General features: G+C 50.4%; 3 protein-coding genes across 3 annotated transcripts; 1 reads left to right on the top strand and 2 right to left on the bottom strand.

The window, feature by feature from the left end:
- Nucleotides 1-1,301: 1,301 nt before the first annotated feature.
- Nucleotides 1,302-3,760, bottom strand: LOC127343188 (uncharacterized). The gene is made up of 3 exons (XM_051369304.1): nucleotides 2,676-3,760; nucleotides 2,431-2,566; nucleotides 1,302-1,812 (listed from the first exon to the last, which is right to left on the bottom strand). The coding sequence occupies exons 1-3, from the start codon at nucleotides 3,671-3,673 to the stop codon at nucleotides 1,621-1,623; spliced, it is 1,326 nt and encodes a 441-aa protein (XP_051225264.1). The 5' UTR covers nucleotides 3,674-3,760; the 3' UTR covers nucleotides 1,302-1,620.
- Nucleotides 3,761-4,478: 718 nt separating this feature from the next.
- On the bottom strand, nucleotides 4,479-6,438 carry LOC127343190 (uncharacterized). Its single transcript, XM_051369307.2, has 4 exons — nucleotides 5,973-6,438; nucleotides 5,789-5,870; nucleotides 4,907-5,121; nucleotides 4,479-4,728 (listed from the first exon to the last, which is right to left on the bottom strand). The coding sequence occupies exons 1-4, from the start codon at nucleotides 6,425-6,427 to the stop codon at nucleotides 4,608-4,610; spliced, it is 873 nt and encodes a 290-aa protein (XP_051225267.1). The 5' UTR covers nucleotides 6,428-6,438; the 3' UTR covers nucleotides 4,479-4,607.
- A 4,350-nt stretch (nucleotides 6,439-10,788) lies between these two features.
- On the top strand, nucleotides 10,789-11,791 carry LOC127343194 (3'-5' exonuclease-like). Its single transcript, XM_051369313.2, has one exon. The coding sequence runs from the start codon at nucleotides 10,889-10,891 to the stop codon at nucleotides 11,552-11,554; it is 666 nt and encodes a 221-aa protein (XP_051225273.1). The 5' UTR covers nucleotides 10,789-10,888; the 3' UTR covers nucleotides 11,555-11,791.
- The last annotated feature ends 10,058 nt before the right edge of the window (nucleotides 11,792-21,849 follow it).

The raw sequence follows: 21,849 nt of genomic DNA, 5'->3' as shown, positions 1-21,849 counted from the left end.
CGCCGTCGACGAACTCGACGAACTTGTCCGGCAGCGGCTTGATGCCAAGGCGGTCCTCGTCGATGCGGAGGATGAACTTGAAGTACCTCGCCTCCTCCGAAGACGATGACGGCAGCGCAGGCGACGGCGAGCGGCGGGGTGATGCTGCTCCAGCGCGGTGGCCCGACGACCTCGCCCGCGGCCTCGACCGCCTCGCCGGCCACCTGGACCAGCCATAGATTTCCTCGCGGTCTTGTGGGGAGTGGCGCTACGATGGAGGTTGTGCGGCGTCTAGGGTTTGTGTGGAGGAGATGAGATGAGGCAGAGAGCGCGCACCCCTGTTTATATACGCCGGAGGCAGCCGATGGGCGCGGCATGCGTGGCATCGCCGTTAGTTCGTTGGCAGAGGTGGGCGGCAGCTGCTCGACAGGCGAGGCATCACCATTAACGTGGAGCAAACTGCCGAAGCGACGCCTCGTCGCCAGTATGGGCGCGCCGTCGCTGCTAGGTGGGCCGACGCAACGTCCACCCAGACGCGAGCGACCGCGTGACGCGACCACGCAGCGTCCGTAGAGACGCATATTTGAGCCACGTTTGGGTCTTCGCAGACAGCCTAGTCACTATGCCTCGAGCCGATGGATCTTGGTGCAGACGCACTTTTCGACCCTCCGCGTCGCCCTAAAGAAAAATTGTGAGATGGACTGTTGCTGAACGGCTTAAGCGTTGGCTTTGGGCACGAGAAGTGCGAGTCCAGTTCTGATGCATCCTCTGGAGATTATATGTATTCCTATGAATGTTACTACAATGCTCCGGATTACTTAAAAGTGTTTAATGTATCACCACACAGGGAGAATATTAACACTTAGTCAAACGGATACAGTAAAGTTCAGAGATGAGCCTGACAAATTTGATAGTTTTGGAAACCAAAAACCATGAACGATAGTTCTTTTAGTGGAACCATGAATGGTAGTTCAGGAAACATGTGAGCAGCTTCCTCTCTTTTTTGGGCACAAAACACAAACCAAAGTTTGCAAGATTGATATTTCTTGGTGAAGTTTTGGTAGTATTTAATTTGAACTATGTAGAAAACTTCATCATGGAATACTCCTTTTCAAAACAGGCTGTAAAGGTGAAGAGATTTAAATTTCTAGATGGTGTTTCAATGTATTGTACCTCTTACCCTGAGTAACTAAACTTTCAGCAAAAAACCTGAAAGGTCACAATGCTTTGCTTATAATTCCCTCTTTCGTACCAACCTGAGCTGCAGCTTACTTAACATACATATTCACATGGACAACTTCACCACATATAGGAACATACTATTGGTACCCAATTGCCACCCCAAAATGCATTTTAATACCTCATATGCCTTTATAACAGTGTTATTATTACATAATCATGGGTCCTCAACCTCAGGTTGCTATTTTCCACGTTAAAAATGACCAGCTTGTATAATTGGTACATCCAACAGTGTTCAAGGAGCCTGTCTTGAGTACTGTTGCAACACAACCAGGAACACAAGTTGCAGAGAATACGAGTGGCACAAGCGACAAGCCACAAAGAAAGAAAAATCAAGGCTGCCAATGCCAAACGTTCATCTAAACCATAATATTTACATCAGGTAATGCATATCATCAGGTTCTAAGAGACTGAGCTGAAGACACGATGAGCAGAGATGATGGAGCTGAGACCAAGAGCAATAAAAGCCAGGAAAGCCATCGAGGCTGAGGAGTTGATAAGTTTGGCGAACTGATCCACACCAAATCTAGACACCCAAACATCACTGCGGGAAAGCGCTGCTGAAGAGGCTGACAGCAGCAGGTAAGCCAATATCTGCATCAGGACGAGTCATCAACCATATTATCTCATTTGACTGCAGTTGTTTGTAGATTAATCTAACACTACAACTTTGAATTTGGACATGTAAGTCATAACTGAATGTTAGAGCCATGATTATAAGCAGGAATTAAAGAATAACAGCGACAAGTTTATACAGATAAGCTCTGGATGGTAACACAGTAAGAACTGAAGAATATAAGGTGTACAAACTAATCTAGTGCATATGGGTGAATCTTTTTCACTTCACAAATAACATCAGTAATAGCCTGATTAGTCCGAGGCATTGACGTGTCATCCATTTTTCAAAAGGTTCCCCTAAGATGACAATTTACAGCTGACTGAAATTGGAGGATCTCTTATCATTAACAGAGCAATAAAACTTAGCTATGAACACATACATTTCAGATAAATGAATGGTTACCACTACTATGCAGCTTGTTTTACTTCCAAAAGGTTTAATACTGTTTTGCCAAAATCAACCTCTGAACTGTCACAAACTTGCGACATAATGCTACGGGTTCGGTACACTAAACAAACAACCAAATCGACCTAATAAATACCATGAAATTCAGTACTACAACACGTTCAGAAGAGGAGTTTGCTCATTCTTACCTGATCCATTGCAAGACTGAAGTAGTTGCCCCAGGGGCTTCCAATTATGCGCCTTCCGGTGACAAGGTAGTGCACTTCTGCAACTAATTGGAACCCCGAGTATGTAAAAGCCATCACGCTCGCAGCAAGCGTGTACCTGCATTTAGCACAGACACATCAATCTACGCGACCTGCATCAACCGCAACAGATGCGGTGCCTAGAATGGGGAAATTTTGAGCCTGTGCTTCAGAGCTCAGAGCGCAACCTGTACTCGTTGTAGCGGCGGAATGAGTCGCCAGCCCAGCCCGGAGTGGTACCAGCAGACATGACGGAGAGCGAGACCAGGCAGAACACGGCAGCTGAAACCCTAAACCCTAGCTCAGCCTTCTGCAGCTCCGTGCGCCGTCCTTTCCCTGAGACCCCGCGCAGGAGCCATCTCTTGGAACCCACTCCGCCTCCGCCTCCGCCGCCGGCGGCGGCGGCGACTGGCTCGGTGACCACCACAGCAGGCGCTACCTTGTCGGTCGCCGTCTTCGCCTCCTTCGCTGCGGGGTCCTCGGCCGAGAGGAGCTTCGCGATGGTCAGGGCTGATTCCTTCTGCGGCGATCCGGCCGGGGATTCAGCCGCGGCCGCGGCCGCGGCCGCCGCCTTCTGCGGCACCACTTCTTCGGCCTGGGTTAGCGCAAGGGCTAGCGTCGTGTTCCCCGATTCGCCGGCCGATTCATCTGCCTCCTGGTCCGATTTGGGTTTCGGAGACGCCGGCGGTGGTGGGGGAGGTGGTGGTGGTCGAGCCGGAGGAGGAGGAGGGGGCCTCAGCGGCGGTGCTGGTGCTTGGTTACCAGCAGGGAGGGGAGGAGAAAGATCGGTGGTGGGAAGTGGTGGCGGCGGTGCTGGTGCTTGGTTACCAGTATGGAGGGGGGGAGAAAGATCGGTGGTGGGAAGTGGTGGCGGCGGTGCTGGTGCTTTGTTCCCAGCAGGGAGGGGAGGGGAAAGATCGGTGGTGGGAAGTGGTGGCGGCGTTGGGGTCTTCGGAGGCGAGGGAGTCGACGCCGGGGAGGAATCGCCGGCACCATCCGGCGGCGGGGCAGTAATTGCAGGTGAAGCAGGATGGGGAGGAGCTGGGGTTGGGTTATCCGGCGAAAGGCGAGAGGGATCGAAATCCGGAAGCTGTGATGGGGGAGGAGGTGCCTGTGCTTCGGGCGCCGGCTCCGGTGGCGGTGAGGGAGTTGGGGAGGCTAGAGCGGAGCTGCCAGTTTCGTCCATGGCTGCGGCAGCTGGTGGCTGTGGAATGGGTGCCAGTGTGGGCTCGTGTGCTCTAGTGGGAGTGTAGCGACTGGGAGGGTCCAAGAGACCAAGAGCAAGGCAACAGCAGGTTGAAGGGCAAGGGGTGAGTCCACTACATCGGAATCGATTTTGAGTCCATTTCTTTTTTCAAAAAACAATACATACATACACGCTCACAAATACATACATACACTCATCCACACCCTACCTATATAAGCACCTCCGGAGTCCAAATAACTGATCCGGTAGGTCTTGAGATTGACGAAGTCACCACGGACGCCTTTGTATCGACGAAATGTCCCCTCCAACGAAAGAATATTCCACCTTTTAATCTGGAATTTAAACTCTGGTAGGCCGGGGGCCCCCCCCCCCCCCCCCCCTAACTAACTATAGGTTGGTTCTCATTTTTTTATGTCACTGGCCTCCTAACCGTCGATTTTGAGTCCACTTAGAAAGCTAAAAGATAATAATTCATGTTATACACAAAATTGTTCATATAATATAAATCATAAAGATGACATCACTTGAATGAGAATTAAAGTTATTATTTAGGTATATGACTGAGAATTAGCCGAACCCATTTGTCCATTGTCCATTGTTCAAACAACGGAAACCATATTGTTCGACTTAGATATGCACAATGCAAAGTGCTTACGGATGTTTTTTTTTTTTTTTTGTAAAAGAGAACTGAAGCACTAGTGCCTACTTAAAAAAATGGCAACAATAGTCCCTACAATTTTGTTTTCCAAATAACAGCTATTTGGATTCACTATACAAAGTACAATGATAGAAAACACCTCATTTGCTGGTTGTCAGATGTGCTGCAAACAGCATATTTTCAACTATACAGTCAGTGAGCTATACAAGGTCATGGGAATATTCTGATATGAAACATGTGGTAGCAGAAAGTGAATTATTTACAACTTGGTGGATTTGTACACTTAAAAACACTAGAGGGTGGTTGCTTGTATTCAGGTATACTGGCCGGATCAACAGGTCGGACCTCACCAGGCTGAAAGAACAGGCTGCTATGCCTGCATAAGTGGCATCAACAGTCCATAAGTCAGCATATGTTTCCCTTCAACCAGCAACAATATATGGAGGGTATGTTTACGTGGGCTCCAAACAAAAATCCAAATAATCTGAAGCAAGTACTGTGTCTACAAGAAATCTTTCGGATAATAGCTTGCAAAATGAAGCCTTGGTATTTACCTCCTAAGGTCAAGCCCAATCAACCCGGCTTGAAGAATTGACAAGTTGTCTGAATCTGGCGAAACAATGACGACAGTATCCCCCGAGTACTGAGTCTCTAGTATTGACATGAGCTGTGTTACCCGAACAAATACGTCCGCCACACTCTCGTTGGGTGTGCCATCACTTGTAGGAGGTGGTTTGATGTCTGGCGAAATATTATCAGATGCATACACCTAAATCCATGATAAGAAATGAGAACTCGATCAGTACAGGAACAAAAATTATCCAGCAGAAGATAAGCCCCTAGTGCACGTCTACTTACAGAAGTACCACTAATTTCACTGGTTCCAACAACCTCGAATAGACATGGAAACTTGCCTAGTGATTAAAATGATAGAATGAGTGTGTCGGGATATTCTGTTTCTCCAAATCAGTTTTCAGAATTCGCGGAACTCACATACTCCCTCTGGCCCAAATTAATTCGCGCACCCATACACTATGTCCAGTGCAAGTGCACTCCTGGGCTGAGTCGATTAATTTGGGGGTTCTACTTCTAGTCCATGCTTCTAAACATTTCTAGTTTCAAATGCCTCTTCATTAGGCAGATACTAGAACCAATGTCCTGCCTTATTGGGTAGTAGCATCAACGAGCCTTCGTGGCAAGCATAATTTCACCAATTCGTTTATATATTACAGTTCAATGTACATCTACAAGGTCAATGCACTCAAACTTATTAAGTTTGTTTGTTGCAAGAAAGAAGTATCTCCGTAAACTAAGGTATCAGCATCTACAATTCACAATACTGCCTCTCTGGGATCGCTCAAGTCAGTTGTTCTTCTAATACTCCATGTAAGTAAGTACAGTTTGACATAGAGATGAATCGATGGGATGAACAATACCTCGGGCAATGCTTCCAACCTCTTCCCCTCGTACGCACCCAATCCCCGCGCGTCCAAGAAGCTATACTCCGGCACGATTTTACTTCACATAAAACAGCCAACAATTTCAGTACCGGTGATACACATTTATAATCAGGAAACATAGCCCGCCAGGAGGTGTAGAGACAGTGAGTGAGACAGGTACCTGCGGTTGATGCTGTTGGCGGCAGCGATGATCTCGGCGGCCTGATAGGCGCGCTGCGTGATGGAGGGCCATATCCAGCAGTCGTCCTCGCATGCGCCGAGGCGGCGGAGCTCGAGCGCGGCGCGCGCGGCCTGGCGGAGGCCGGCGGGGGAGAGGCCGTTGTCGACGGAGGTCTTAGCGACGGGGTTGGTGCGGAGGAGCCCCTGCCCCTCGTACACCGACTCGCCCGCGCGCACCAGGAAGTAGCGGTTGGCCAGCGCCGGCGGCGGCATGCGGAACAGCCCGCGCGCCGGGGCGGACGCTGGGCAGAGCGCGAGGGGAAGAGGCGACGCCGAGAGCAGGAGGAGGTCTCGCCGGCGAAGGGACGGGAAGGAGAGGGGCGGGGACGGTGGCGGCGGCGGTGGCGCGGAGGGGAGCCGGGAGGACGGAGCGGAGGAGACGGACGTGGTTCGCATTTCCAAATGCCCGGAGCAGCGAGCACTTGCTGCCGGACTTGCGAGTTGCGATTTTGGACAGTGCCGGTTGCGACGAGTGGAGTGAAATGTACAGCCTTTTCTCGCTCAACTCTCGCCAGTGGACGGACAGAAGGCAACGACTCGTAGGCGCTGGCTTGTTTGGATGAAATCGGTCGCCTCAAAGTCAAAAGGCACGAAAAATTCAAAATCTAACAACACTTTTTTGACGGGAAAAATTATGCACTGGCACAAGCCTAATACAAATGTGTTTGTATTTGGTACTTCCATCAGCCCTAAATACTTGTCGTAGATGTACTTAGGGATGGAGGGAGTAGTAAACTTTAATGTCGAAATCTGTTTCACATGTAAAAATCAGGTGCGGAAGGAATTAGTGACTCCACAATGGAAACATGCATTGTTCGATTTGGTTGGGATTGAAATGGATGGACATGGATTTAGGTGAATTAAATCCCTCCGAGTCAAAATTTTCCAAAATCCCTTCTATTTCACCTCAATGCACTTTTGGGAGTGGATTAACCGAACAAAGCCCTAGTTACATGCTACATGTGGCTGAATTTTTATTTTTATTCAATAATGCGTGTACCAAAATTTGATGTGGACTTTTACGACCAGTGGCTGAATTTTCCTTTTAGGCCTTTTTTTTGGTATGCCTCCACAAATAAATAAATAAATCTTGGTTTCCCCACAAGAAAATAAATGAATAATTTTCATTATTGACTCTCATAGACGGTAGATGACTCATGTGTCAATGGTCATTTTTCGTGTCAACTGTGATCGAACGACTAGCTTGCCTGATTTATATCTAATAAGTAATAACAAGCCCAAGTGATTCCAATAACATCTCGAGTGTCGTTGGTTTGTGGAGAAACGTGCTACATAGGGTAGCTTAGAGAGCGCAGATGGCAATGGAGACATCAGAGACTCGGGACGAGATTGGCAACAATGTACCCATGTTCAGCCCCTCGCGGTGGAGGTAAATACCTACTCCTGCAAGATTGTTATTGCTCGAGTCGATTACAATGGTGCCCCCGACTGAGCTAGGGTGGAAAGGTGAGGTTATTCTCTAGGGTTTTACTCGTAGGTCGAGTCTTATATAGACGACTCGGCCTAGGGTTTACAAGTTGGTTAGGATCCTAGACTCCTAGTTGGTTCCGTAGTCGCTAAGTTATAAGTGTGCGCTTCAAGTCGGTACTAGTCGACGATTGGCTCTCTGAGTCAACGTGCCTTCTTCACGTGTAAACCCACCAGTGAGGCAGCCATGACACTATCATGGGCCACTTGGATCCAGTGGGTCCGACTGGACTTCGTGGGTATACCTAATTAGGCATTCACGTATCACCGAGAAATGCTACATGTGTATATGTGGGACAAGTTTTGGACGATGATTTGTTACAATATGTGGGACACATGATAGGAAATCCCTTTGAGTCTTGCCATACTAAAATCATACTTCGAGATATCATCGTGTGCGAGGCATTTTCGTAACGTCTCCCCTATATGTATCGTCCTACACGGTGTTCTCGCGATAAGATCCCTCATTTGTATATCTTGCATCTTGATGTGGTTTTGAACAATCTTTGTAACGGAAGGGTTAATAGCTTGTGACATAACAATGGTTGCACAAAGTTCTGTTAGAAGTTGACGACAAAGACTTCTTGGAGGCGTTAGAGCATGTCTAACAGACCCCTTAAAAGGGGCAAACCCGTATAATAACTGCCGAAATACGGGTTTCTGCTCTACCCGGCCGTCTAGCACGCCCCGTAAAAATGGCCCCCGCATCGTTTTTTGATGTTTTCGATTACGGGGCGGGTCTTCGCCCCCTACTTGTGCGGGGTGGAAGCGGGGATAGAGGGCCAAACCAGTATCCCATTTCCGAAACCGCGCGCGGACATTTCAGTTCCCCCCACCCGTTTTCCCCCGCGCGCCGACGCAGCCACCCGCGCGCCGCCGCTGGAATCCGTCAGATCCGCGCCCCTCCACCGTCCGCCGAGCCTCGCCGAGCCTGCGTCGACGCCCGCCGCACCTCCGCCGCACCCCCGCCGAAGATCCGCGTCCCTCCGCACGGGCCGCCGCCCTCCCGCCGCGGTCTTCGCCGCCGTTTTTCGCCGGTGAGTATTCCACCGCGTTCTTCTTCGTTGCCGCCGGTAAAATGGTCGGATTTGGGCTGATGTATGGTACACCGTGGTAGATGGCTTCGGAGGATGTGCACATGGCGGATTTGGACGCGACGTCGACCGATTGGTCCTCGTCGGATTCCGACAATTTGGACATCGACGAGTTGCTCAACGACGACGAGACGAAGATGATGCTGCTCCTGTTCGGCTTGAAGCAAACGGAGGACCGCATGAAGCTGCTGGATCAGCGGAAAGGATCCGTGATGGGGCGTATGTGCATTCCGCGGAACCGCGCGCTCGGCCACGAATAGCTGATGCAAGATTATTTCGCCGAGGTACCGACCTATCCTCCCCGCCTCTTCCGTAGACGGTACCGAATGCGTAGGTCTTTGTTCGAGAGAATCGTCAAAGATTGCGAGGCAAATTGCGATTATTTCAAGCAAAGAAGAAATGCTGCCCAAGTCATGGGATTTAGCCCATATCAAAAAAATTCTGCCGCCATGAGGGTTATTGCATACGGTATACCAGCAGATTATACCGATGAGTACCTTCGCATTGGTGTGCAAACAAACACGGATTGCGTGCGTATGTTTGCCAAGATGGTGATCAAGTTGTATGGAGAGACGTATCTCCGAGCTCCAAATGAGGATGATACAAAAAGCCTCATGGAGATCAATGAAAAGAGGGGGTGGCCGGGGATGCTTGGTAGTTTGGATTGCATGCATTGGACATGGAAAAATTGTCCAAAAGCATGGCATGGCATGTATTGTGGCAAAAGCCGTGATGCTACCATTGTTCTTGAAGCTGTGGCCTCTCAAGACTTATGGATTTGGCATGCTTTTTTTTGGATTGCCCGGGACACTCAACGACATCAACATCTTGAATAGATCCCCTTTGTTTGCAAGACTAGTTAAGGGTGAAGCTTCACCTTGTAACTACAAAGTTATGAACAATGAGTACACCATGGGGTACTATCTCACAGATGGTATTTACCCTAACTATGCAACCCTTGTCAAGTCCATAAAAGAGAAAAAGGACAAGGCTTTGACAAGAAAGGAAGCTTGCTTCACCAAAAATCAAGAGGCATGCCGCAAGGATATTGAGAGAGCTTTTGGTGTCTTGCAAGCAAAGTTTGTAATTGTCCGGGGTCCTGCTAGGTTTTGGGACATGGAAACTCTTGTTGATGTCATGACATGTTGTGTGATTCTTCACAACATGATCATTGAAGATGAAAGAGGTTTGAACTTGCCATATTTCTATGATAATGTTGGCACCCGAGTGCAGCCCGAGAGGAACCCTGATCGGATTGAAGCTTTTCTTGCAGCTCATCGAGGCATTGAAAATGTCGAGACTCATCACCAGCTCACCCAAGATCTGATTGATCACCATTGGCAGTTGCATGGCCAATGATTTATTACATTCATTTCCCATTGTTGTATGTGTGAAACATTCATTTCCTATTGTTGTATGTGTGAAACATTTGTTATTTGTTTAATTCTTCCATTAGAACATTTGTTGACATTTCCGAAAAACATTATTGCAATAATTATGACGATTATTGTGTGATGTAAAACATTTATTTTATGTGAATGTTGTGTTGGTTCTAATATGCAATTTGTCAAAAAAACCCTGTTTTGAGGGGTTGAAAACCCGGACGAGCTAGCAGACCCCGTATTCCCACCCCGTAAAACAGAATAAATACAGAGCCCTCTACTCACGTTTTAAGAGGCGAAAAATACGGGATCTGTTAGACATGCTCTTGTATTAGTGAACGGAGGAGGAAGTAGTTATTTAAGAACGTATTCTGAACTTTTGTGGTGGCTCGGTTTTTCCTACTCGTGGCGGCCGGCCCAGAGCTGAGAAGGAGATGGCCCGATTGGTCAGACGTCTGACAGCTTTGATTCCTTCGTCCCGTGCTCTCATCTTTTGCCAAAGTGCCAATGGACCTGCCACTAGTCCACTACCAACCAAAAGCTTCCGGACGCTATCTCTCAGATAACCCCTCTAGTTTCCGAGTAACCTGTCTTTCTAAATTATCGTCCGAAAAAATATAACCTGTACCTCGAAATCTTTCGGGGTGTAGAGCGCTACTACTGCGCTAGGTTGATGCCCTTTTTGTTACATAATTTCAAGATATTTTGAGGGTTTATTGTGAGATTTACCTCTGGCTGGACAATACCCTCGCCCGTCCGCCCGCCCGCCCGCCCGCCGCCATCTCCACCCTGCTTTTCGTCGCCGTTCAGTTCGTTCCCCTTCCTCTAAAAACCCTCTCTTGACCTTGCTCCTCCGCGGGCGGACGCCGGAAGAAGCACCAGCCCGAGCACCAATGGCCACCGAGACGGACACGTTCGTCACCGACGTGGCCTTCGGGCAGGAGGTGATCGCCACCACCGTGACCTCCTCCGGCGCGGCCGTGGAGGGCTGGATCCAGGAGATCCGCGCCGCCCTCGGCGACCTCGTCGTCGGCCTCGACGTCGAGTGGCGCCCCAGCTACAGCCCCTCCCAGAACCCCGTCGCGCTGCTGCAGCTCTGCGTCGGCCGCCGCTGCCTCATCTTTCAGCTCCTCCACGCCGACTTCGTGCCCCAGGCCCTCTCCGCCTTCCTCGCCGACCCCGCCCTCCGCTTCGTCGGCGTCGGCGTGCGGGAGGACGTCGAGCGCCTCATCGACGACCACGACCTCACCGTGGCCAACACGGTCGACCTGCGCGCCGTCGCCGTGGAGGCGATGCAGAGGCCCGAGCTCCGCCAGGCCGGGCTGCAGGCCCTGGCGCGCGCCGTCATGGGCGCGGACGCCGCCACCCTGCAGAAGCCGCAGAGGGTCAGGATGGGCCCGTGGGACGCCTACTGCCTCTCCCTCGTGCAGATCAAGTACGCCTGCATCGACGCCTTCGTCTCCTTCGAGGTCGGCCGGAAGCTGCTCACCGGCGACCTGCCGCTGCCGCCGGCCCCTGAGGTGATTGCCGCGGCGACTCCTGAAAATTCCCATGCTTAACGCTAGCTCCTACTAGTTCGTCTAGATGTAGTTCTTGTGACCTCTTAATGTTAGGCAAGGGTTTGTGAGCGATTCTGTCATGGAAAAACTCAGATGTTGCTGACGATTCTTAATTAGTAGCATCAGAGCAGGTAAACGATTGTGGCTACAACTCGGTGCCATGGCATTAAGCCTTTTGGTGCCAATTGAAACCGTTTTGTGAAATATTCTGCTCGACTATGCATTTTTAGTGGATTATCAACTATTTTTAACTCATTGTTCATGTCAGTGCTGCTTTCAGTTTTGACGGATTGGGTGTTTCTAATTTCCACAAGCTCTCCCTTGGCACTAAAGTTTGCCATTAGAACTTTTGGATCTGTTTAGTATTTGTGATCATAATTTGGTACGCCATCCACATTGTGGCACTAACGACTTCAGCACTAGAGTTTGCCATAACACGGAGGGAGTAGTTGATACCCACCTATACCACATTGTGCCATTAACCACTTCAGCATCAAGTCTTTTGTGCTGATCGAAACTGTTTTGTGTATTTGGCTCAACAATGCTTTTGCATGTGCTTCATGTCAGTGCTCCTTTCAGTTACTCTGAAGTTTGACACGTTATCGGAGGGACTAGCATAGCTACTTTGCTCTGAAGTTTGACATCGTATCAATTCACAGAGTTCTGTAGCTAAAATTTTGGTCATTCAGTATATGGCATCACAGTTTCAGATACATTTTCATATCTGAAACCCACCTGTACCAGATTGTGTTGTTTCTGTCTTTTTGCGTATTGATTTGATGATACCCCATAAATAATTTGTGGTTTGTCTGTTATAAATGTTAGAGATTACTCCTACCGCATCTAGAAGAACAACCGCCTGATAGTTCCTTGGATTAAAACTGAGCTGCCAGGGTGGGTCGATAGCCTTGTTCACAGCATCTCCAGTCGCGTCCCCCAAAGGGATTTGGGACGCATCGGACAAAAAAACGTTCGTTCCCAGCCGCGTCCTCCAAGCCCGTTTTTTGTCCGGCGCGGTCCGATACGGTGTCCGGCGTCCCGAGCTCGTCTTCGCTACACAGAGGACGCTCCGGGGATGCCGGACACACCGAAAAGCGAGACGGGGAGTGACGGGACCGACGCGTCAGCGGCACATTGAATTTTAACCTAACCGTCGCTTACATCGCGACGGAAGTTATTGGCGCGCAACGACGATGCAGTTCCCGCAGAGGCGCAGAGAAGCGTCTCGTCGCGCCTAGCTCTGCGTGCCGACGTTAATGAGCACCACCGCTCCCGCGCCTCCCTCCGGCCTATAAAAAGGGCCGCCTCTCATCGTCCCTCTCACACACAAACCCTAGCGCATCTCTCCCCAACCCTAGCCGCCACAAGCTCAAGAGTCGATGCCATGGCTGGTAGAGGCGCAGGCCGACCTCGCGCCTGTGGTCGTGGCCACGACAGAGCTGCACGCTCGCCGTCGCTTGCGACGCCGTCGTCTTCATCGTCGGACATGTAGGACGAGGAGGGGCCCATGTTGATCGAGTTCGTCGTCGTTCTCAAGGGTGACCCACACGCCATCCAGAGGCTGCCGGACGCCTTCGCCGACTTTGTCACCTGCGATGGGCGCCCGGGCTCGCTGCATCTGTGGGAGGCTGCCTGCGGCTACTGCTGGTGGATCGTCGATGTGATCTACGCGCGCACGACAAGATGTACCTCCACATCGGCTGGGAGAGGTTCGCGCGCTACCACCGCCTCCAAGCCATCTTCGTGCTCGTGTTCTCCTACTTTGGCGATAGGGACATCAGCGTCAAGGTGTTCGACGAGACGCGTTGCCGCCAGCACTACCGCGGCGACATCGACGAGGAGGACGACGACTGACGAGTGTTGTTTCTTCGCAGTGAAAATATGCACGGAGGTTTTTGGTTGTTCTTCCTCGGAAGAACCAACAGGGACACCCTCAACAGCTGATTTTCCAGTTTGGGTTAGTGGGTGTGCCCTCGAGTGTTCTTTCTTGGCAGCGAACACACGAAATCTTCGATGCCCGGTCTAGTTAGGTTTAGTATTTTTTGCAATGTTTTATATTTGTGTCAACCATGGTTCAACTATGTATTAGTTTGTGGAAAACCATGTTCCAAATTATGTCTTCGTGTAAACCATATTTCCAATTATGTATTAGTTTGTGGAATGTTTCTCTTCTTTATTGAAATAAAAATGCAAAAAAAGTATTTTAATGTTTGGGGGCGGCGTTTGGGGACGCGGCTGGGAGCGACGTCCCCCAAACGCGGCACAGACGAAACACGTCTCCCAAACGCTCAATCCGGCACCGTCCCCCTGGAGATGCTCTCAGTGACTGAATCTTACTAGAAAATTCAACAACAATGATGTAGCCCCGGTCACCGACGTCGCTACACCAAGACCAACAAGTCCCCCAAGTGGACCGATGACACGAGCCCGAGTCAAAGCTCTACATGATGAGGTGAACTCGCTCCTCACCACCCTTGATCTTGGTACCCCTTTGGATGGATTGCTACCTCATGCCGACGTGTTATGTGTCATTAGGTACAAGGAGCATCAAGATCACGAAGAGGAGGACACACCATGGTCAAGAGGAGGAGAGGAGCAGCCGGACGTGAAGATGGACATGGAGCTGGACCGGAAGTCGCCTGAAGAGCGCAAGGAAGAGAAGATGGCCAGCCGGTCCAGAACCCGGTCTGACCGGCCTCCTGACCGGGACACCCGGTCCAAACCGGGTTTTCCACCTGTGCCATCCGGGCGCTATCCCGGGGCCCCGGAACCCCGTCCGGTTGCCGCCCGGTCCAGGGTCCGGTCTGGACCGGCCTGCCCGGTCCCAGGTCCGGTCTGACCGGCCTCCTGACCGGCCTGCACGACTTAAGTCACCCAAATCGGCCCGAACCTGTTTCACTTGTACCTTTTCGGCCCATGACGCCTTGTAAGACTATATAAGCCCCCAGGACGCCCCTTCACCTCTTTAGACTTGTTTTGAACTCAAACCTACCTTTGAGCTTAGTCTCCCTTGGGTATCATCCCTCTGTAATCAAGGCACCTTGGTTGTTGACTTTGATCTTGTTGAGTGAGATTCTAGTACAAGTTACTCTCTCTCCCTCACCAAGCTCTTCCTCTCCAACCCCAATCTCTCTCCGGGAATTCTGCCACGGCCTCTTCCTCGGAGATTCTATTGGCGTGGTCCATCGAGCCACAGAGGTAAGCATCGGGTGTATCGGGTTGGTGCGCGTGCGTGAGTCTCGGAGTTCCTCGTGTTCGTCGTGTTCTTCGTGTTCCTCGCGTTCTCCCATCTCTCCCCTTGGTTTCGAAGTCAATCCGCGAGATCGGGCCACACACGGGGTCTTAGACCTCATCATATGGTATCAGCAGCTCTTGGTTACCGCGGATTTGACCTTCCACCCACCCGATTTCGTTCCTAGAAAATTTTCCAAAAAATCCCCAAAAATATCCCCAATTTGCCTCTTGACCGATCTGCGATTTGGTTGCGTTTTGAGTGGTTTTGGTCCGTGGATCTGGTGTTGTTGTGCTTGATCTACTATTTCCCCAACTTTGAGCCTCCAATTCCATCGTTTCCCGTCGATTTGGTCGATTTGGTTTTGGTTTGGGGAAGAACAGGAGAGAGAAAGCTCCAAATCGTGAAACCCGGTCGCGCACCCGGTCAACCGGACCCACGACCGGCCGCGCCAGCCCAGAACCCGGTCGACCGGGCGGCAACCGGACAGGCCGGTCCAGGATCCGGTCCAACCGGGCCCCAGACCGGGCGCATCTTCGCGCCCCCTTCGACCTCGTCTTCCGGCGATCTCCACCACCACCACCACCACCATCATCGCAGGTATAACTTGCAGCTTTCACCTTGTAACCCCTCTTCCTTTTGCGATCTATCCCATCGAGCATTGCTTGTCTAGTGTTGTGAGACATTGCACGTGGCCCCGCATTGTGAGGTGTGTGTGTCGCGTTGAGTAAGGCATCCAAGGAAACACTCGTGTGGCAAGATAGCAAAAACGAGGCTAACGCTAACATAGTGCGTGAAAAAGCCCCAAAAACACAAAAAGAGTGCGAGTAGCACCATACATCCATACATCCATACGCCCATACATACAAAAGTGTCCACGTGCCACCAAAGATACAAACGAGTGCAAGTGCCACCATATACAAAAGAGAAAAAGCTTTTAAGCAAAAGAGAGATACGAGAAGAGAGGCCGCGTGTGAATCTTGTTGTCTCTTCCTTTGCAACCGAAGCTTTGGCTCTCCTTGTGTTAGTGTGACACCGAGCACTTATACATACACTTTTCCGCTCACTTTTGGTTGCACTAACCCCGCTTATCTCGTGTGTGTGTTCCACAACTTTTTCCGTGTTTATAGTGATCTTCACATCGACATTTGGATTTTTGGACCTCACCCACTTTTAACAACATACTCGATCTTGGATTTGTCTTTTGGCTTTCCACAACACTCGCCTAACACCATATTTGCTAGCTTTTGCGTGTGGTCTTGCGTGTGTTCCCGATACACTTGATCTTGCTTTCGGCTTGGTGGATTGCCTCAATACTATCTTACCTTGGTAAGAGTGCGAGGTAGTCTCCTTCCACTAACATACACAACATAGTTCTTGTCTTGCCATCATGGATAGGAACGGAGATACCACAAGGGATGAAGAAATCCTCCGCAACACCGAGAGGTTGGCTACTCAACACAACCTATGGACGCAACGACAAGAGTTCAAGGAGCAACTCACCCTCTTCGAGACGCGCATCGATGAGCAATACGATGAGGTGGCTCACAACTTCTCCACCGTGAACCAAGACTTGGCCCTTCTTCGTGAAGCTACGGACAACTTGAATGGCCAAATGGCGGCCAATGATGCGAACATGGAGCGGCGCATGGATAGCCTCGAGCGCGCCATCACCAACTTGGGTCGCCATCGCCGACACCGCTCTACTTCCTCTTCATCAAGCTCGCCACAAGATTACTATTCTCATGGTGGCCTTTCGTCCTCAAGCTCTTCCTCAAGGCATGAAGACCATCATCGACCTCATCGCCCACAAGCTCGTCATGAAGACTCCCGCTCCAACTCTAGGCGTGGAGAAATACATCGCCATGCTCGTCCTCATGAGCGTCCTCCACAAGACCAAGTCCTACAACAAGATCGTCACCAAGCGGATCGTCATGCCCACCATGGGCGTGACGGCCAACCCCAAGACCAAGGTCCTCAAGATCAACCTCGGCGAGATCTCCGCCGCCACCCTCACCATGACCAACGTGGTCGAGGAGAGCCACACCATGATCAAGATGAGAGACCCAACCTTGAGCATCGTCAACAACCACGACAAGATCTTCAACCACATCCTCATCGTGAACCAAGTGAAGCAAGTGTGCACCTCCAACGCCAACCCAATGCTATGGTTGGCCGTAGAAGACCTCCTATTCCTCCTCAAGCCGCAAGAGATGAAGTCGCCCCTCCTCGTAGAAGAACCTTGGAGGATGAAGAGAACATGTTTGGAAGACTCAAGTTCACCATGCCAAAGTTCAAGGGAGAAGAAGATGCCGAGGCCTACCTCTCATGGGCACTCAAGGTTGACAAGATATTCCGCATCCACAACTACTCCGGTGCCAAGAAGGTGGCTATGGCGTCTCTTGAGTTTGAAGACTACGCCAACACTTGGTGGGAGCAAGTCCTCACTCTTCGAGAAGAGAAGGGTGAACCTCCAATTGACACTTGGGAAGAGATGAAGAAAGAGATGCATGCTCGCTTTGTCCCCACGCACTACATGACCGACCTCTTCAACAAGCTCCAAAAGTTGAAGCAAGGCACCAAGACCGTTGAGGAGTTCTACAAGGAGATGGAGCTCACTATGATGCGAGCCAACATCCAAGAGTCCGAGGAACAAACCATTGCTCGCTTCTTCAATGGCCTTACTTACCCCATCAAGAGGATTGTCGAGTTCCAACCCTACTCCAACATGGTTGAGTTGGTCCACCAAGCATCGAAGGCCGAGCGTCAAGTGATTGAGGACATTAAGTACTCCAAGGCCAAGACCTATTTCTCCTCCAAGCTCGCTACATCGACTCCTCCTACTACATCAACTCCTCATGCTACAAGTGCCAAGGCCGACGCATCCTCTACACCATCCAAGAAACCGACTATCCAAAGTCGCATGAAGCAAACGGTCTCCTCCACCGCCTCCTCTAAGGCATCCACGGGACCCTCTAGTGTCACTTGCTTCAAGTGTGGCACCCAAGGTCACAAATCGTTCGAGTGCAAGAACACCAAGGTTATGATCACTATGGAGAATGGTGACATTGAGACACTAGATGAAGAAGAATACGAGGCCCTTGTGCAAGCCGCCGTGGAAAGTGAAGAAGCTTATGAGCAAGAAAGTGGAGAAGATCCTCTCTTATGTGAGCATGACCCAAGTCCCTCACTTGTGGTCACAAGGGTGCTAACCACACAACCTCATGCTATGGAAGAACAACGGTGCAACATCTTCCAAACCCGTGCCGGAATTGGTGGCAAGTCGATCAAGGTCATCATAGATGGTGGAAGTTGCCATAACCTTGCGAGCACCGAGTTGTGTGAGAAGCTCAACCTCACTCTCCGCAAGCATCCTCACCCTTACCATATCCAATGGTTGAGTGACAAGGGCAACGTCAAGATACAACATACCGTCACCGTCACTTTCAAGATTGGACCTTATGAGGACACTATCGAGTGTGACGTGGTACCCATGACGGTGTGCCACATGTTGCTTGGCCGCCCTTGGCAATATGACAAGAAGGCTATACATGATGGACTCTCCAACACATACACCTTCAAGGTCAACGACAAGAAGTTCGAGTTGCGCCCGATGACTCCTAGCCAAATCATCGTGGATAATGCGAAGGCTTTAGCGAGGGCACAACTCCGCACCCACCATAGTGAGATGAGAGGAGAGGGAGCGACCCACCACAAAGAGAGTGAGCGCCACAAGCCATACATGAGTGAGTCCAAGAGTGTCCTTCTAGCCACCAAGAGTGAGTGGAGAGAGCTCCAAGAGAACCCATCCACCATATTGCACTATGTGCTCATATGCAAGGGACCCTCGTCGGCGACTAACGACTTAACCAACATTCCTCCGTCTTTGTTGTCTCTTTTGCAGGAATTTCAAGACGTCTTCCCCGACGAGCTCCCTCATGGACTACCACCACTCCGAGGCATAGAACACCGCATCGACCTCATACCCGGCGCTCCGCTCCCAAACCGTGCCGCCTACCGCACCAACCCCGAAGAAACAAAGGAGATACAACGCCAAATACAAGATCTCCTCGCCAAAGGGTACGTCCGCGAAAGCCTTAGCCCTTGTGCGGTTCCCGTGATTCTTGTGCCTAAACCAGATGAGACGCAACGGATGTGTATGGATTGTCGCCCCATCAATGCCATTACCGTCCGTTACCGCCATCCCATTCCGCGTTTAGATGACATGCTTGATGAACTTAGTGGTGCCACGATTTTCTCTAAAGTCGATTTGCGTAGTGGTTACCATCAAATCCGCATGGCTATTGGTGATGAATGGAAAACGGCATTCAAGACCAAACTCGGTCTCTATGAATGGCTCGTTATGCCTTTCGGTCTTTCCAATGCTCCATCTACTTTCATGCGCCTCATGAATCACATCTTGCGTCCTCTCATTGGCAAGAGCGTGGTTGTCTACTTCGATGATATTCTTATTTATAGCAAAAACCTCGAGGACCATGTGCAACATGTGAGAGAGGTCTTGTGCATCTTGCGACATGAAAAGCTTTATGCTAACCTCCCTAAATGCACATTTGCTCAAAACAAATTGGTTTTCCTTGGCTTTGTGGTTTCCGCTAATGGGATTGAAGTTGATTCTTCCAAGGTAGAGGCCATCCACAATTGGCCTACTCCTAGAAATGTTGGTCAAGTCCGAAGCTTCCATGGACTTGCCGGGTTTTACCGCCGCTTTGTGAAAGATTTTAGCACCATTGCTTGCCCTTTGAATGAGCTTACCAAGAAGAATGTTCCGTTTGTTTGGGGCAAGGCCCAACAAAATGCTTTTGATGAGTTGAAGAAACGCCTTACCGAAGCTCCCCTTCTTGTTCTTCCAAATTTTGCCAAAACTTTTGAGATTGAGTGTGATGCAAGTGGGCTTGGTATTGGTGGTGTTCTTATGCAAGAGGGCAAACCCGTGGCATACTATAGTGAGAAGTTAGATGGCGCACGCCTCAACTATCCTATATATGACAAGGAGCTCTACGCTTTGGTTCGTGTTCTTGAAGTTTGGCAACACTATCTTTGGCCAAAAGAGTTTATCATTCATTCCGACCATGAGTCCTTGAAATATTTGAAAAGCCAACACAACTTGAACAAACGACATGCAAAATGGGTCGAGTTCATTGAGTCCTTTCCATATGTGATCAAATACAAGAAAGGCAAGGACAATGTTGTGGCGGATGCTCTTTCCCGCAAAAACACCCTTTTGCTAACTCGTTTGGATTTTCATGTTTTGGGACTTGAAGAGATCAAAGAACTCTATCCTTCCGATTCTTTCTTTGCTCCAATTTTTGAGAAGTGCTCCGTTGAGCGAGGAGTGGATGATTTCTATTTGCATGATGGCTATTTGTTTAAAGCTAACAAGATTTGCATTCCCGAGTCTTCGCTTCGAAAATTGCTTTTGCAAGAGTCTCATGGAGGAGGTCTTATGGGTCACTTTGGCCGTGATAAGACACTTGCGATGCTCTCTACTCATTACTATTGGCCAAAGATGAAGCGAGATGTGGAACACCTTTGCCGCCGGTGCACTACTTGCTTACAAGCTAAGTCTACCTCCAACCCTTATGGTCTTTACACTCCATTGCCTATTCCTTATGCACCATGGACCGATATTAGCATGGATTTCGTTCTAGGCTTGCCTCGCACTAAGCATGGTCATGATTCCATCTTTGTTGTAGTGGATAGATTCTCTAAGATGGCTCATTTCATACCTTGCCATAAGAGCGACGATGCTTCACACATTGCTTCATTGTTTTTCAGGGAAATTGTCCGCCTACATGGAGTACCGCAAAGCATTGTGTCGGATCGAGACGTCAAGTTCATGAGTTATCTTTGGAAGTCGCTCATGGCGAAGTTTGGAGTCAAGCTCTTGTTCTCATCATCATCGCACCCGCAAACGGATGGCCAAACGGAAGTGGTCAATCGAAGCCTCTCCACCCTCCTACGCATCCTCGTGAAGAAGAACTTGAAGTCATGGGAGGAGTGCCTTCCTCACGCCGAGTTCGCCTACAACCGCGCCAAGCACAAGACTACGTCAAGGAGCCCCTTCATGGTCGTCTATGGCTTCGAACCTTACACGGCACTCGACATACTTCCGCTTCCCCTCCACGAGCGCATCAACATGGACTTCGACAAGCGCACCGCCGCCGTCAAGAAACTACATGAAGAGACAAGGGCAACCATACAAGAACATGTTCTTCGTCAAGCCAACCGCATCAACGCCAAGAAGAAGGCAAGAATATTCGAAGAAGGAGACCTCGTTTGGATCCACCTCCGGAAGGAACGGTTCCCTCATGAGCGCAACTCCAAGCTCAAGCCAAGAGGAGATGGCCCCTTCAAGGTCCTCAAACGCATCAACAACAACGCTTACGTCATCGACATACCGACATCCAAGTACTTGGTGAGCAACACGTTCAACGTCTCGGACTTGTCACCCTATCATGGAGATGAGGAGGTGCAAGAGTCGAGGACGACTCTTTCCCAAGGGGGGGGAGATGATGTAGCCCCGGTCACCGACGTCGCTACACCAAGACCAACAAGTCCCCCAAGTGGACCGATGACACGAGCCCGAGTCAAAGCTCTACATGATGAGGTGAACTCGCTCCTCACCACCCTTGATCTTGGTACCCCTTTGGATGGATTGCTACCTCATGCCGACGTGTTATGTGTCATTAGGTACAAGGAGCATCAAGATCACGAAGAGGAGGACACACCATGGTCAAGAGGAGGAGAGGAGCAGCCGGACGTGAAGATGGACATGGAGCTGGACCGGAAGTCGCCCGAAGAGCGCAAGGAAGAGAAGATGGCCAGCCGGTCCAGAACCCGGTCTGACCGGCCTCCTGACCGGGACACCCGGTCCAAACCGGGTTTTCCACCTGTGCCATCCGGGCGCTATCCCGGGGCCCCGGAACCCCGTCCGGTTGCCGCCCGGTCCAGGGTCCGGTCTGGACCGGCCTGCCCGGTCCCAGGTCCGGTCTGACCGGCCTCCTGACCGGCCTGCACGACTTAAGTCACCCAAATCGGCCCG

The sequence above is a fragment of the Lolium perenne genome, chromosome 3 (genome assembly GCF_019359855.2).
Source record: "Lolium perenne isolate Kyuss_39 chromosome 3, Kyuss_2.0, whole genome shotgun sequence".
NCBI lineage: Eukaryota > Viridiplantae > Streptophyta > Magnoliopsida > Poales > Poaceae > Lolium > Lolium perenne.
Note: the sequence above shows the minus strand (reverse complement) of the source record. Positions and strands in the feature narration are given on the sequence as shown.